Source organism: Plasmodium malariae (assembly GCF_900090045.1).
Source record: "Plasmodium malariae genome assembly, chromosome: 10".
NCBI lineage: Eukaryota > Apicomplexa > Aconoidasida > Haemosporida > Plasmodiidae > Plasmodium > Plasmodium malariae.
Window position 1 is genome coordinate 1,810,656 of NC_041784.1, and position 17,861 is coordinate 1,828,516.

Sequence of the window (17,861 nt, forward strand, 5' to 3'; positions counted from 1 at the left end):
CAAAATAAGAAAGAGAACGAATCAAAATAAAGAGAACGAATCAAAATAAGAGAACGAATCAAAATAGAGAGAACGAATCAAAATAGAGAGAACGAATCAAAATAGAGAGAACGAATCAAAATAGAGAGAACGAATCAAAATAGAGAGAACGAATCAAAATAAAGAGAATGAATAAAAATAAACGAAGTGAAGCAAATTATATGGAGAAAGATGTAAAAAATAATCAAAATGACGTAAAACAAAACAAAATGCGGTAAAATAAAGCATTATATTGGACAAATTAATTCTCTATACAGTAACATGTAAAACGTATATTTATAATTTTTTTTTTTTTTTTAAATGTGTATCATAAGGAGAAAAAGGTTATGACGTATAATGAAATTAATTTAAATTGAGCATTTTTTCTTATTTTGTATTTTCATTCCATATGTATATATTTATGTATGCAAATGACCAGTGCACGCGTTACATCACCAATTATCGTTATATTTTTATTATGAAGCCAATAAATAATATGTTCTTTTCTGATATCATAAAATTCTCACGTTGTTTATTCATGAACTTGCTACTATTTTTTTTTTATTTATTTATAAGCGTTCATTGTTTTTATTTAAAAATATAATATCAAAAAAAAAAAAAATTAAATTTGGTAAAAAAAACATTTTCAGAGGATACACAAACTAAATATATTTCAGATGTATTTTTCTTCACATTAAATAATTTTATGTATAAAAACATACTATTTTCGTTGTATAAAAATATCAAAAGAACATGCTCATTTCTTTAAATTCAACTTTTTTAAAATGTATCAGACGGAATTTCTTAACACTTAATGGTAAGAAACGAAAGAAAAAACAAACAATTACATTAATTTTTTAAAAAACTAACAGAAAGGAAGACACTGATAATTTTATTTACATTTATTATATACTTATATGTACATTAACGGATGTTTTTTAAGTACGTATATTATGTTTATAGATATATATCGATATTGATTATCCGATTAAAGGGATGTTTACTTCTCTTTTACGTACAATAAATTGTTTATAGTATTTTTTCTTAATATATTAACACTTTATATAAAAATATATATTATAAGATATATATGAAATTATATTACTATAGCATTATTTACTTTGTTTTTAATTTTTAAGGCGTTTTGTACGCAAAAAGAACGTGGCAAACAAATATGAAAAGGAAAACATACAGATCAAAAAAGAGGAAAAAGTTTATAAGATTGGGAGAAACACTTATTAGGATTCAATAAAAAATTAGTTACATCCTTTTTTCACGTTTTTCATTATTTTTTTTTTTTTTTGTTATTTAATCTTTTTTTCGTACCATACTAATTGTGCAAATTTTTTCAATTGCATTTTGTTTACTGCTTTTTATAACTCAAAACAATGTGTTAAATCATTGCAGATAATTTTTTACAATATTTATGCTGCATAAATGTTTTTTTAAACATTTTTCCTATTTGATTTTTTCTTTTTTCGCTTTTTCTTAACTAGCTTTAGATTTATTTCCTTCATTATTTCATCATCAACTCTGTAAAAATTAATAAATAAAGAAAAATGAAAATTTAAAAAGATTTTTTATGTGCATAAGAAAAAATACATAACTATTAAAGCAAAATATACACCAAACAAATGGAAAAAAAAAAAAAAGGAAATTATGAAATATCTAATTAAAAGAAAAGGCCAAAAAAAGTGAGTATTATATGTATTATATAATTATAGAATATATATGTTAACTCATGTGGTAATTTTAAAATAGAAATAGATTTATTAAAATTCATAGCATTATTTATTTTAGACAAATTGTTATTCTCCACGAAATTGCCGATTAAATATATACTCGAAATATTCTGTAAATTGTTAAGATAATGTGTTATTTAGATTTGTATTAATTACATTTGTGTTTATTAGGTTGTATTATATTATCATTTTAAGGTTTCTCTTTGCACATGAAATTTTTTTTTTTTTTTTTCTTTACGGTTTCACTAGTAATAATCTTGCAAATTGTTTCAACAAATAAGTCATTTAAATTAAACATATTATAAGAAACATCGATATTACTTAAAGAATTATTAAGTAAAAAGCTTTCAAAAAGCTAATAGAAAAAAAAAAAAATATAAAAAAGTACGAACTATTAAAAAAAAATAAAATATTAGAAATGTTAATATATCGAAAAAGTCTGATTTATTCAAAGTAATTATTATTTTTATTACTTCACACATTCCGTCTTCTTTAAAATTATTTCCACATAAATTCAAATTAGATAAAGAGGAGTTCAAATATATGACTATATCTATTATATATTTTATGGAATCGTTATTTAAGTTGCAATACTAAGAATAAGAAGAAATTTAAATGATGGAATATTTGCTCATCATTAAATTTTTTTGATTATACATTATTATGTATGTATTTATGTATGTATGCATGTATGTATATGTATATTTAAATTTTAATATTACTTGAAAACTTAAGGTTTTTAAATTGTTATAGTTACACAGTGAAAGGGACAGATATTTGAGGCAATCAGAATTTAAATGAATACAATCTATTGCTAAATTTTCTAGCTTTAATAAATGTTAAGAAAAAGTTAAATTCTTTCAAACTTTTGATTATACGTTAAACATTTGTATAATAATATAATTTGTATCAAGTAGAATATTCAAAATTACTGTTAATATGTATTGTTTATATATATATACACATATCTATCCAACTATCTATCTATATCTATATACGTGTACTAATTGGAGTTTACCTTAGCGTAACTATTATCATATAAGGATTTAGAAAGGAGTATTATTGCACTTATATCTATATTACTATTAAATATGCTCAACGATTTTATATTGCACTTATTTCTGTTGTTAATTTCATTATTTTTTTCATCTTTTTCATCTTTTTCTTCTTTTTCTTTTTCCTTTTCTTTTACTTTTAAATTAACTTTATCCTTATTTTCTACATTTACATTCTTTTTTCTTACATTTTTAATATTTTTTTTTAAAAGTTCACTGATTTGTATATTGTCCATGTAAAAACATATAGCTCTTATAACATCATTAGCATTTTGTACATTTAGGATATTTATTTTGTTAATTCGCTATTGTTATAACAAAAAAAAAAAAGAAAAAAAAAAAAAATTTGTAGTAATGATTATTTTTAGTACTTCATTTTTTATGAAAATATATTTTAATTGAAAATATATTTACGGTATAATTGGAATCAATCATAGATAAAATTAAAAAAGAAAAAGCATCTGAATTAACGTCCTCATAAATTGTTAAAACTGAATCACTGTCTTTATTTTCCTTTTAAAAAACAAATTAAAAAATGTTGATATTGGAAATTAATTGATAATTAACATTATACGACACTTTGGCAATTTTGAATATTTACATATTTTTGATTATTTTTGATGAATATGGCATTTTCGATAATTCGCACATACCTTTATTAAAAATTCATCTATAACATAAGAGCTTTTTTTCTTGAATTTTTTTAACAATAAATAATAACAGTCAACCATGTTCTTATAGAAAAGAAAAGGCAAAAAGATACATGTGCGTTATGAGTGCTTTATAAAGAATGAATTATATTGTGCTTAATCATATGCATAATCTTTTGTACGTTTGCATAATCTTTCGTATATTTGCATAATCTTTCGTACATTTGCACAGTCCTTCCTACATTTGCACAATCTTTCGTACATTTGCACAATCCTTCGTACATTTGCACAATCCTTCGTACATTTGCATAATCTTTCGTACATTTGAATAATCTTTCGTACGTTTGCATAATCCTTCGTACGTTTGCATAATCCTTCGTACATTTGCATAATCTTTCGTGCATTTGCATAATCTTTCGTGCATTTGCCTAATCTTTTATTTATTTATTTATTTTTTTTTAACTTTGTAACTCTCATTATTTTTGCTAGTTTTTTCTTTTTCCATTTTATTTAAATTATTATATAATCACTTTAAATTAGAATAAAACATATTTAAATTTAGAGCAAAACTTTGGCCACTATCACGATTTTTACATTATATAGCGTATTCTATCAAACATTTCTTCCTGCACATGAATTTTTGTATGAATGTATAAGTATATGCATATATGTACATATATAATAAAAAAAATTGTTTATAATGAATTTATATAATTTTTAAATTTTCACATAAAAAACATAAAAATTCATATTTATATGTTATTATATGAATAAAAAAAATATTTTGAGCATTATATGGGAAAAATTCGTTTAAGTGCAATTTTTACATATGTGCAATGTCTTAACTTTTCAAAGAATTTTAAGATAACAAAAATATACACATCTGCTGAGTATATTATAATAAATAGTTCAATAAATATATTTTTATTTTTTGTCGATTTTCTTGAAAGAGAAAAGAAAAAAAAAAAAAGGAATACGTGTATAGAATATGAGAATTTTTTTAGAAGAAGCTTCTATATGTAGCTATAAACTTTTATGTTTAGCATTTATTATATATATATATATATATTATGTTTATGTTTCATTTTTCTATTATTCACGTAAAAAAATTGACGAGTACCAGAGATTTACAGTTCATTTGTATCAAGATTTATTGATCGTTCATTTTATATGAAAAACATTTATTCTCAATTGAATGAAAATAGTAGTAATCATTATATATATTCATTATTTTAATATATTATTGCTATTAGTAGAACTTAAAGTGCTAGATATTTAGCGAATATAGGCATACGGCACTTTTTACGTTACTTTATTTTATAGAATAAGTTAAGCTGTTCCAAATAGTTTTTTGATTTCTATATGAAATAGAGTTTTTTTTCAAATATTTATTTTATTTTGTTGTTATTTACGTTCTTTTTACGAGTATGATGTCTTTTTTTGGATAATTATAAGGTTCCACATGAGACATATGCTCGCATTTTTTTTTTTTCCCTTAAGAATATTTTTTTAGTCAACAATTTTTTTTATTCTTAATTTTTTGTAATTTTTGGTGAGTTATTTTTTTTAAAATAATTTTTTTTTTAATATCTTTTGGTTAGTTTTTTTTTGAATAGAATTTATTGGGTACTTTTTTTTTATTTTTAATAGTTTTTGGTGAGTACATTTTTTTTTTAAATAGTTTTTTATGAGCATTTTTTGTTTTGAATTCCACAATATGAATACAAATTAATTACTGCTTATGTCTATAGGTGTTATAAATAAAATAAATGATTAACTGTTATGTTATATCACTTGAGATGAAAAGATGGGTACTTGAAAAATAAGAAGTAAAGTATATAGTTAATAATAAAATTTTACTACGATTTTACTACGAAAACATTTTATTGTATTTACATGTTTTTTTGCGAAGATTTTTTTTTTTTTTCTCTGTTATAAAATAAATTTCTTTTTTAAAATGAAATAATTTTATTAAAAATTATTAGGTTAAAATGGAATATATTTAGAGATGAAAAGATATAGACAATGAAGTTCAATTTGAAAAATAAAATGTCAATATAAAATCATTAAGTGGAACATTTTTTTTTAATTTATATATTTTTATAAATATTCTCATATTTTATGTATAAATATTTTTAAATTTAATGTATCCACTTAATGTAAAATGTAATTATTACATGAGAGTTAAATATTTTTTTAAAGAATTGAGATAAGCGCAGTTTCTAGCAAGTTGAATAAATAAATAAATATATGTATAGTAGATAAAATATTCAAGAAAATTAGGAAATAGATTTGTATAAGAAATGTTATTCTATATTTTTGAATTTTTGTATTTTTATTTTTTATTTTTTATTTTCATTTGGTGTATAATGTTGCTATAATATTTTTCCTTAATAAAATATGCGTAAGTGTGTATATTTATACATTTACTAGTAATGTTTATATATATATATATATACATATATTTATACATTTTCAAGTTAAGGGTATAATTTTAACGATGGATATCTTGGTTCTTACAGTGATTAAAACCGCAGCAACATGTGATAAACAAAGAAAGTTTCAATGAATGTAAATCATCTGAACGCTCAAAGTAAAATTCATCAATGTTTGAAGTGAACAAAGGTGAGCTTATATTGTTTAATATTATTTCATATGATATAGTTAAAATCGTCAGCTCACATAATTTCTGTATCGTGTTATTTTACAATATAGTAGGAAAATTTTTGTGCATTTTCCCAGAAAAATGATTCGGAATTTACATTAGAAATGAAAATTTTACTATCAGCTTATTAAAAGTCTGTAAATGAATAAAAACACTTTTACTTGGCAAAAATATAAATTAGAATTTTATGTTTTTTTGAAACATATATTTTTTTTTTTGTTATATTTACACTTTTAACAATTAAAATAATATTGTGTAAAATATACTATTGACACATAAATAATATACTAATTTTTATAATAAAGTACATTATTTTAATTGTTTTAATGTATTATAATTGTGATACTTTGCTTTTAGCCTTCATGTTAGAGGAAACGTTTTAATTTCAAGTGTAAACTTTAATAGTTTACTGTTATGCTGTTAGTAGAAAATAAAGTATTCTATTTTAATTTATTGCATTATTTTAAAAAAATAATAAACATATTCGGATTTTCATAAGAAAAAAATAGGAGGTACATTTTAAACTATAAGGAATTTTTTGATTTTTTTTGGGGTTTCCAATAAGAGTTTGTATACGTGTAAAAATGTTCTTTATTACTATGTATAACAGAAGAAACATTTATTCTTTATATGTTTGAATAAACACTGAATGTATATTTATATTTATATATATATATGTGGGAAGAACTTGATAATTTACGTTATATTTTTTTGTGTAATGGAGTCATTCATTTAAGTTCGTTTCGTGTGTTGTCAAAAGCAGAAATGCCTAAGTGTAGTCCTATTTATAGGCATATGTTTCCTGTCATTGATTCCTTTTGATAGTGCACATATGTTTATGTGCATTAATGGTATATATATATATGTATATTTGTTTATTTATATTTTTATATGTATATATTTTTAAAAGTAATTTTTTGTACCAAAAAGAAAAGTAAAAATTAATTAGGAGAATTAAAATATTATAATAATATACATTATTATTGTAAGCTAAATATTATTTCCTCGTAACAAAGAATTTAAATTAACATAGTTATGTGAAGGAAATATATTTTACCATTTCGTATTTATGAACGAAAGTATACTTCAGAATTCCATGAATTTTCCAAAAAGCTACTTATTTAAGGTATATTTTCAAGGAAAATCATTAATCTGTTTTACTTATCATTGGAATATTTCCATTTATTTTATATTTATTTTTTTGGATTAAATGTTTGTGAAATTCATACAAAAAATGTATATATATATATTTTTTTTATGAATTATATTTTTAATTGTTAAAGAGAAATTTACGAAAAAATGTATAAGATGGTACATATCTCATGTTGAATTTTTGAAGCGTACTTTGACATTTTATAATGTGTAAACAGCTTAATTCATAACTTAAATTTTGAGATATGGAAAGATGCAGTTATTTTTATATTTTGGGAATGAACAATTTATACAATAAAATTTAATTGGCCTTTGCCTGTTTCATTAATTTTAATAGGATGGATGTGTTCGTTATTTATAAAAATATAAAAAATTATTCTAATTTTTCATTTTATAATCATATTCTTTTGTTAAAAATATGCAAACTAAAATTTTTTTTTTTTTTATATTGATGAAGTATGAGCTATAAAGTTTTTTTTTAAGGAAAGTATGCCTTAAAATAAATGTTGGCAGTTAACTTTTATCTCATTTGTACCCGTTTTAAATTTATCAGTTCGTTATAACATCAATTTTCTTATAAATTGTTTATTTACTGTAATTCACTATATATTTTTTTTTCCCAGTTGTTATCGCCTTTCTCATATTTGTTGCATTTCTTTTTTGTTTTGTCTTTTTAATCTTTCTAATTCTTCTAATCTTTCTAGTCTTTCTTGTTATTCTACTATTTTTTGTTTTGTTTTTTTTGTAATTAATTGAAATTTTACATTTATCAAAAAGTAAAAAAAAAAAAATTTGAATAAGGTGCTTGTTCAATTTTCATTGCGTATATTAAAATAAATAAATAGATATAGCAACGACAACTTGATAAATAGATTTATTTTTTTTAATTTCAATCTACGCAAAAATAAAACCAATTAATTGAAGTTATAAATTTATTACACTGAAATATTATATATGTAAATTTTCATTTCTTTCATTCTAAAAAAGAGAATTAACAAATATAAATTTGCATATACAAGTGTAAGAAATTTATTTAAATAAAAACATACAAAATCATAAATTAAAAATATGTTTTTTTTTTCTTTATAAATATTTTGATTTTAGCTAGATATTCAAATATATATTAGAATATATTATATTATCGTTCTCTCATTGTTTTATTATATATTCGCATTAATGTCACTTTAAAAGTGAAAAAATTAAAAATTTTTTAAGAGTTTTATTTCCCGATGTCACATGGTACAGTGATAAGCGTAACAAAATTAATTTAATGAATCGGACAAATTTGCCTTTATTTTATTTTTTTGTAATATTCATTTATCTTTCCATATATCTAAGTATTTTATAATTTTTTTAATATTATCGTGGAAATATTTGGAAATAGTTATATAAAGTGTAAAATCTTTTTTAGAATTATTTAAGGAGGTAGGGAAATTTTTGTCATTTTCATTTTAATATGTTATTTATGTTAATTTTGTTTCTTTTTATTATTAGTTAAAATATACCTGTATGTTTTAATTTTCATTTGATAGTTTATTTATTTTAAAGTAAAATTTTGATTTTATTATATTTATATAACACTAATGTATATACATAATAATTTGATTCTTTATTTTTTATATTTAAGCGGAGAACAAAAATATGTTGAATATTTCATACTAATTTTTAAAACTCAAGAATATATAAAATTTTTTAAGGAGGCGTAACATGTTGAATTATATAGTAGTACTCATAAGTAAGAACTAGAGTACACAATGTTAACACATAATTATTTATATTTTGTAAAGGATATAATAAGTTCTATAAAAATTTTTTATATAGGCATACATATTTCTTCGTATATTACTTACAAGAAAATGCATAAAGCCTCTTTTTTATGTATCAACAGAAATATAAATTTTGTTAATACAAAGAATACATTTCTTACAAATGTGGATTTATTTTCATTGATCACTTTTCATAGTAATATAAATTATATCAAGCCTTAAAATACATGATCATACACACACATATATATATATATTAATTTATTTATATTATTTAATTGTTATCATATATTATTGAATGAAAAACAACCTAATGAATATTACACTTGTATATACACATTACTCGAATAAAATAAAGAACTAGATATTAATGAGAAATGTGCTAAATACATTTACTATATGTGCAAATATATGATATGGTGCCTAAGAAAAAAAGAAAAAAGAAAAAATAAGAAAGTAAAAAGCAAGTAAAGAAATATTAAGGGGTAAATATGTTTTGTGTCTTTTATGATGATAAAAATAAAATTTTATTCCATTAACGTGAAGAATAATACATATATTCTTAATTTAATTATTATTATTAATATATTTTTTTTTTTTATGAATTAATAGGGAAGGATTTTTCAATATTACGATCTACTAGTATTTTAATTATTAGCTTTGTTGTTTTAACGTAGATAATGTAAATACAATAAATTTTCATTAAATGTATAACTTTGTTATTGAGTTTATAATGTCTATTACTGTACATTATGAAAAACATGAATAAATAATTCTCATATAATAAAGAATAATTTAAATTATGCGTTTTATATTAAAGAGAAGAAAAGTCAATCTAAAGGATTCATTGTTTATACAAATATACATTTTTCTGTAATCTAATTATATATGTTAATTTCATTAAGTATAAAATAACAATGGACAGTATGTTTTAGGAGATTTATTGTATACACTTCAGGGAAAATACAAGCTACAATATATTTTGTGGATTTCAGTAGTAAATAGATATAAATGTATCTTAGAGTAATAGAACTTCTGAAAGTTATCTAAATTTAAAGCATTACCCATAGAAATATATTTTAAAGTGTTTATAATTTGAATAGAAAAAAAAGAAAATATTGATATGGAAAAAAAGAAATAATGCTGATTATTATGGGTACCATTAATAAATTTATTGTTACAATAATCTTAAGATCAAAGGAAAAATGATTTAAATATTGAAATAGATATGATAAGATATTAAATGCATCTTTATATTTTATAATCTATTATTTAATTCTTCAAGAATATGAAATTAGAAATGTTGATCTCCTCCTAAAATACAAAAAGGATAGGAAAGTTGAAGAAAATTTTTAAATATATAAAAAAAATAATGAAGAAATAATGATAATGAAAAATATTCATTTGACAAGAAAAAAAGAAAAAACACACACACACATATATAAATATATATATATATGAGCAAAAACATACAAATTTTTTAATTTTTCTTTTTTGCACATATTTTTTGTTGGACATATTTTTCAATGTTTATTTTATTGAGTTATACATCCACGTTTATTATGTATCATTGGAAAATAACATCAAAAAAAAAAAAAAAAAAAGAATATATTAAAAATAAATATTATAAATAAATTGATTGCTCTGTTTTTTCGTGTAATTTTATCTTTCCTTTTGGTATTTTTTTAAGGAAATATATGGATATTTGAGTAATAATATTTGAAAAATATGAAACTTAATTTTTTCGCTATATAAGTACTGTATATTTCTCTTAATAAAAATCAAATTATTTATGACTTATTTATCTTTTGATGTATAACAATACAGTTTTTTCCTATGTATTTTTTTCTTAAAGTGAAATTAAAATCAGCATTATTGATTTATTTATTTGAAATAGTGGAACGCTGATCTTTTATTAGCAATATTTTTTGTACTTTCTTAAATTTTTTTTTTTTTTCTTAGTATAAGTGACCTATTTAAATTAAATGTAGATAATTTTTTTATTTTTAATGTATGCTCCTAAATGAAAGCTTAATTTAAATTTATTATAAAACAAAAAAACATCGATATTCTTAAACTTTAATATGCAAATATATATATATATAATGCTATTACCAGGACATTTACCATTTCATATAAGAATATAATTGTTATATATATATAATATCCCTGTACATTATTGTATTTTCCTTTAAAATGTGTAATTATGATATGAATTATTACCAAGTGGAATCTAACATAATTTTTATCTATAGTTAAATGACTAAAACTCTGTCAATATTTCGCATTACGATGGTAAATTAAATTTTCGTATTTCCTTTTATTTTATTTATTCTTTATTTAATTACTTGTTATTATTATTTTTTTTTAAATATACGAAAAATTATCCTCAAACGAATTTTTTTTTTTTTTTTTTTTTATAGGAATATCCATAAATTTTGATGAATTATTAATAAATAATTCATTTATATTTTAATAAATTCGTTGAATATAATATATTTTAACTACTTATGTGGAGAAAATACATTTACAATTTTTTATATTTTAATTCATTTATTGCTAAAAATATATATAGAGTTATTTTTATCCCTTAACACACTAACTATTATTATAGCTAAGGATACACACAATACAATTAATTTTACTTTTAGAAAAAGAGAAAATGATGAATAAGAAATACAATATCTTGAATATATCCATGATACATGAGGAAAATAAAAATATATCTAAAAGTTTTTTAAATGTGCATTTTGAAACATTAAAAAGGTGTCGGAGGAGAGACAAAATAAATGAACTTGTTTTGTTTCTTAAAACTTTTATTTTTACATTTTTATTATGGACGGATCTATGCTTTAATGATGTAAGATAATAATAGCACTTTTAATTGTGTACATTTTTTTAATTATTCAAATTTTTTCTTCGTATTTTTTCTATGTTGTAATTTTTAAAATTTGGTTAGCACGTAAATTAATGCATATATGTACACACAAATATATATATATATATATATATATATATATATGTATATATTTTTTTTTTTTTTTGTACATTCAATGTTTTGTTAATTTTTAGCATACCTTCGGTAAATCATGGGATAATAATAATCATCTAGAGAATATATTTTATTATAAAAATATTCGAGCATTAACAGAAAATGAGTACGATGTGAAAACATATTATAAAGTACTAGTTGCGAATTTTAAAGATAAATTTCTTGAAAATGAAGGGAAAATAAATCCAAAAACAAACACATTAAAATTAAATAGTAAATTGAGAAACGAAGATGAGAATGTGAAACCTAAACGCAAATTATTAAAAGTAAAATTAAATGAAAAACTGAGCACTAAATATGAAAATGTGAAACCTGAATATAAATTATTAAAAGTTAAATTTAAGGATAATTTAAAAAGAAAAGGAGAGAGTAAGAAGTGTAAAAACAGAAAAGGTTATATAAATGTTTATGACATTGATGGAAATACTCATAGTAAGAATAGGAATGTTAATTATAATTTTAATTCATATGAGGAAAGAATGTTTCCTGCTTTTCAGAGACATATTGTGAACATAGTAAAAAATAATGGAGATTATAAAAATTCATATGAGAGTCGCATTATACGGGAATATTCAAACGAACATAAAAAGTTTGTGGGATATAGTAACTATGATCAAAACGGAAAAGAATATATACATAGAAATGAAAATGATAATGGCGATGGCGATGGTGATGGGGATGAAAATGGAAATGGAAGTGAATATGGGGAGGAAAGTGGAGATATAAATGAAGATAAGGAAAAAGATGGAAATGGAAACGAATGTAAGGAAGAAGATGCAAATGAAGATAGAAATGATAGTGTATATGGAAGTGGAGGTGGAAGTGGAGGTGGAAGTGGAGATGGAAGTGGAGATGGAAGTGGAGATGGAAATAGAAATGGAAATGGAAATGGAGATGGAAATAAAAACGATGGAAATGGAAATGAAGATAAAGATGGTGACGACAAGGAAAATAATGAATCGAATGATAAGAACGATGAAGAAAAAGATGAGAATGAAAATTCAGATGACACGGAAAATAAAGATAAAAATGACGATATTGCGGAAAATGAATATAACAAACCAAACGTGATAGAAGTTGAAGAGGTAAAAGAGGAAAAAATGTTAAGAGAACAAAATTCTTTAAATGAATCTGCAATAGTAAATGGAGAGGATATGTTATATGAAGAGAAAGGGGAAAATACAATTAATACAAAAAATGAGGATAGTGAAATTCAAAAGAAATTAGAAAAAGGAAAAGAAGATGTTATTGATGATACAATATTAGAAATGACTGAGCATAATGAAAAGGAAACATATAAAAATTTTGACGAAGATAGTGGAAAAAATATATCTGTAAATTTTTTTAGAGGTAAATCTGTGAAAAAAATGAAATTTTATAATATAATAGAAGGAAATATAAAAATTATAAAAGGGTATGTAGATAAAATGATAAATTGGTGTTTGACGGAATATGATATCTTAAAAAAAATAATAGAAAATTACTTAGGGGACAATATAAATAAAAATAAGCATGCAGATACAAATGTAAAAGAAACGGGAATTTTAAGAAAAAATATTATTGAATTTACATATATTACTGATGACAAAAAAGATAATGAAGATAGAAAAGCAGAAGAAAACAGAAGTGCAGGTGAAATAACATCTGAAAAAACTAAAAATGTACTACTAGCAAACATAGGTGAATCATTTATAATGAGTATATTAGAAAAAACAAGTGATATAGCTAAAAAAGGTGCATTATATATAGATGCTATGTTAGATAATATTTGTGCATTAGCTAAAAAGGGTGCATCATATATAAATAGTAAGTTATATAATATTGTTAATTTTGCTAAAAAATGTGCATTATATATAGAGGGTAGATTGAATAAAACATGTATGTTAGCTAAAAAACGTGCAGTCGATATAATGGGTATGTTAGAAGAAATTAGTGATATAGCTAGAATATATGCAATAAATATAATTGGTGCACTATATAAAATTGGCTAACTACTTAAAAGGGATGCATTAGCTAAAATGTGGTCCAAAGATAAAATAGGATTGGAAGATAGAATGGGATAAGCTGATATTTAAGCTGATATTTAGGGTTAGGAATTAAAGTGGGAGCAGAAGATAAAAAGATATTTGAAAATTAAAATGATATATGAAGATAAAAAGGGTGCATTATCTAAATATGGGTGCAGCATCTAAATATGGGTGCAGTAACTTAATATGGGTGCAGTAACTTAATATGGGTGCAGTAACTTAATATGGGTGCGGTAGCTAAAAATTCTATCAAATTTAAAAATAAATCGACTCTTAAAAAGCGTGTAAATAAATATTGAAGATATTTAAAAAATATAAGAGATAATTTAGATAACAGAATTTATGTAAAAAGTGATGAAATTGTTAACAAAGATGAAGAAGCTAATGAAAATATTAAATATCATAGAAGAGAAAATGGAAATTAAAAAAAAAAATATATATAAATAGAAATAAGAACATTCGAAAATATTAAACGATATGTACACATGTTGCAAAAAATATAGAAGTAAATATAGGAATATAAAGAGATACGGAAAAAAGAAAATATGCATGATAGGTACAATTAAAAATTAAGTTAATGATAATCCATCATATTTAAAAATGTGATAAGCGCCTATTTTATATATATTATAACAATATTTATATTTTCGCTGAATGGAATTTATATGATTTTATATAATATCATCTTATGTAATTATTTTAATGGTAACACATTCTTTCTTAAAAATACATTATATATATAATTACATATTAAAAATATATTACATAAATGCTTATAATCACAACGTTTATTTTTTTATTTTTTTTATTTTTTGAAGTATTCAAAGAATATTTTGATGATAAATATTACTATAAATAGTATTATTCCTAAAAATATTTTTTTCGTAAAACAGTCAATTTAATATCTTATCTTGTTTATATATAATACTTTTCATAATGAAGAATCAAAATATGAACATTTGATTAATTTATGACTTTTTGCAAGTCATCATTCAATATTCTTTTTATTTTATTTTTTTTATTTTTACTTTAATTCATACATTTAATATATCATTATGGTTTCCTTTACATGATACTATCATTTTTTGTCCATTTAGTAATATTGATCCTACATAATTATATATACCATTTTTTTTAAGAGAGTTATTTTCACATTATATACATATTTGTATGTACAATTATTTATATGTAATGAATAAATAAATAAATATAAATATATATATATTTATGTATTTGTGTTCTAATTAATATCTCTCGTGTTTCTTATTCAGTTATACTTGATTAAAGGTAACATTTTACACTTAAAATTAAAAAAAAAATAATAAACAAATGCACTTACCTTTTCTTTTATGTTATGTTATTTTTCCGTTAAATTTTTATATCACACTTTAATTTAAATTCATGTTAGAAAATAGTATATAAATATTAATTATATATATCATTATAAAAACACATAAACATATTTTTTTCCATTTAACATGTTTTAACTTAAAAAGATGATTTAGAATAAAATTTGTGCGCTATATTAATATGATAGTGAAAAATATTTTGTGAAAAATATTAAGGTACCTTTACCGTTTTTGTATATTTTCAAAAGAAAGTTAAGAAGATTACATTAAAAAAAATTATTTTCTCAAATATTATTTATCCCACGAATAAATAATTTATTAGCGTATTAAAAATTGTATAATTATATATAACCTTTCATTTGAGAACTCGTTTAATGGTGCTGTTACTTACACTATATAAAATAGAGTTTTAACATAGCTTAAGCATTACACATATCAGTATAATGTAATGTTTTTCAATATTCTATTTTAATATGCATATCTTCATAACGGCATATTAATTCATTACAATATTTAGTAAAAAATAGAACTTTAATAAATTTTATGTAGAAATGCTCCCTTATTTTTCGTCATGAAGAACAATTTCCTAATGTAGAAACAAACATAATAGTTCTATGAGAATATTAATCTAATATATATTCATTTCATGAAGAATCAGCGCTTTTTATTATAAAATGAAAAGTGAACTCTTGTTTTTATTAATAAATTTGATGAATGTGCATATCTTAATACGTAAATAAAAGAAAGGTATTTGAGATGATTACACTTTCTTTTTGTTTTTCTTCTAATCGTGTATTACATTATGTTGATATATAATATATAATGAATTAAAGAACAGGAATACAGTGTTTATATTAAAGCAGATTCATTTATCTAGCTACCTACTTATTTATTTATTTTCTAATATATATTATACGTAAACCTTTTAAGCTGTTATAAAGTTGTATATTATAAATTATAGAATAAGCATACATGACGAATATTTTAGTTTAATGTGTACACTGAATAAGAATTTCGAGGAAGTGCAATTTATTAAAAGTACCTGACTATATATCATCTCTTACATATATTTGTTCACTACATTTAAAATTGGTAATCAAAAAATAACTCATGACATAAGAAAAGAAATCATAATGAATACTATATGAATTAGAGAAGATGATTTGTCTAGAGAAATTTTATAATTTTTAAATAAAAAGAGATAAAATTTAATAACCAAGGTTATGATAATTGATGGTTATCTAATATGTGAGGTTTGTTAGTTAAATGCATACTTCTAATAGCTTACAGCTTTTGAAACAATTAAAAATAAAAAAAGAAAATATACACAATATTAAAATTTGAAATATATATATGATAATAATGAAATTATTGTTATAAATTTTTTAAGATTAAAGCATCCATGGTATATAATATAGTGGTGAGTTAATAACAAAAAAAAAAAAAAAAAAATTATATATTTTCGAGATTATTACATTTTATACATTATTTATACAAAAATATAGTTATAAGGAGATTAATTAAATTTAAAAGGACAAATAAAACAAAAGAAAAGCACTATCTTTTAAGTTGGTAATAAAAAACAACCAAAAGTTGTATATCTGGATATTTACTTTTACACAAATATTTTCTGTAAAAGGTAAACGAAGATTATATATATTTTGTTTAAGTAGTCACCTTTCGTATGTACTTTTATTATACAATTTATTTATTTTATAATTTCTTGCACATAATTTTTATTTGGTATCGGCAGAAAAGTATTTCGCGAAATTATCTGTCTATATCTATATATAAATATAAAACTATCTTATAACAGACGTACCACCAAAATCATTTGTTGTATACATACCAATATTATATACGATAAAAAGACAGAAATAAGGTAATTATATAAATACGTTTTTATAATGTATTTATTTGTTGTTTACTCTTCTTATATTTTAAGTTAATGCTATTATGAAGTAAAATAGGTACTTGCTGGATTATTCACATGTTTATATATAACTTATAATATAATGTACAAATCATTCTTCATTATGCATTCAGTATGAACGAATTTAATCTAATAATATACAGATTTAAAATTTTTACGTTTTACTTATATTGTCCTTTCCTATCTTACTGTAGATTTATTCATATGTTTTGTTTGTAAAAATATAATTTTCTTATTGCTCACACAAGAAATTATGCATAAAATAGCTATATTCTTATTTCATTATTTTTCCCTTAACATTTCCAGCTTTTCTTTTTAGTGGAGAGGGGGCTAAATATTTTCTTTTTCACTTTTATATGTTGCATTATTCAATTTACATAATTGTATTATTAATTAATTTAATTTATTTTCGTAAAAAATAAAAATTATTTCTATGAAAAAATTAAATTTTA

At 21.2% G+C, this 17,861-nt stretch overlaps 3 protein-coding genes and 1 non-coding gene across 4 annotated transcripts; 3 read left to right on the forward strand and 1 right to left on the reverse strand.

The window, feature by feature from the left end:
• Positions 1-771: 771 nt before the first annotated feature.
• PmUG01_10049000 (conserved Plasmodium protein, unknown function) lies at positions 772-1,270 on the forward strand (the record flags this gene model as incomplete). The annotated part of the gene is made up of 2 exons (XM_029005701.1): positions 772-835; positions 1,158-1,270. The coding sequence occupies 2 exons, from the start codon at positions 772-774 to the stop codon at positions 1,268-1,270; spliced, it is 177 nt and encodes a 58-aa protein (XP_028862263.1).
• A 193-nt stretch (positions 1,271-1,463) lies between these two features.
• PmUG01_10049100 (conserved Plasmodium protein, unknown function) lies at positions 1,464-3,970 on the reverse strand (the record flags this gene model as incomplete). Its single annotated transcript, XM_029005702.1, has 9 exons — positions 1,464-1,551; positions 1,758-1,870; positions 1,999-2,115; positions 2,234-2,353; positions 2,483-2,587; positions 2,779-3,120; positions 3,230-3,328; positions 3,469-3,549; positions 3,929-3,970. 9 exons carry the CDS (start codon positions 3,968-3,970, stop codon positions 1,464-1,466), a joined length of 1,107 nt encoding a protein of 368 aa, XP_028862264.1.
• Positions 3,971-5,954: 1,984 nt separating this feature from the next.
• Positions 5,955-6,107, forward strand: PmUG01_10049200. Its single transcript, XR_003751949.1, has one exon. It is a non-coding gene; the product is annotated as an rRNA (ribosomal RNA).
• Positions 6,108-11,713: 5,606 nt separating this feature from the next.
• On the forward strand, positions 11,714-14,091 carry PmUG01_10049300 (Plasmodium exported protein, unknown function; the record flags this gene model as incomplete). Its single annotated transcript, XM_029005703.1, has 2 exons — positions 11,714-11,908; positions 12,121-14,091. The coding sequence occupies 2 exons, from the start codon at positions 11,714-11,716 to the stop codon at positions 14,089-14,091; spliced, it is 2,166 nt and encodes a 721-aa protein (XP_028862265.1).
• Between the last annotated feature and the right edge of the window lie 3,770 nt (positions 14,092-17,861).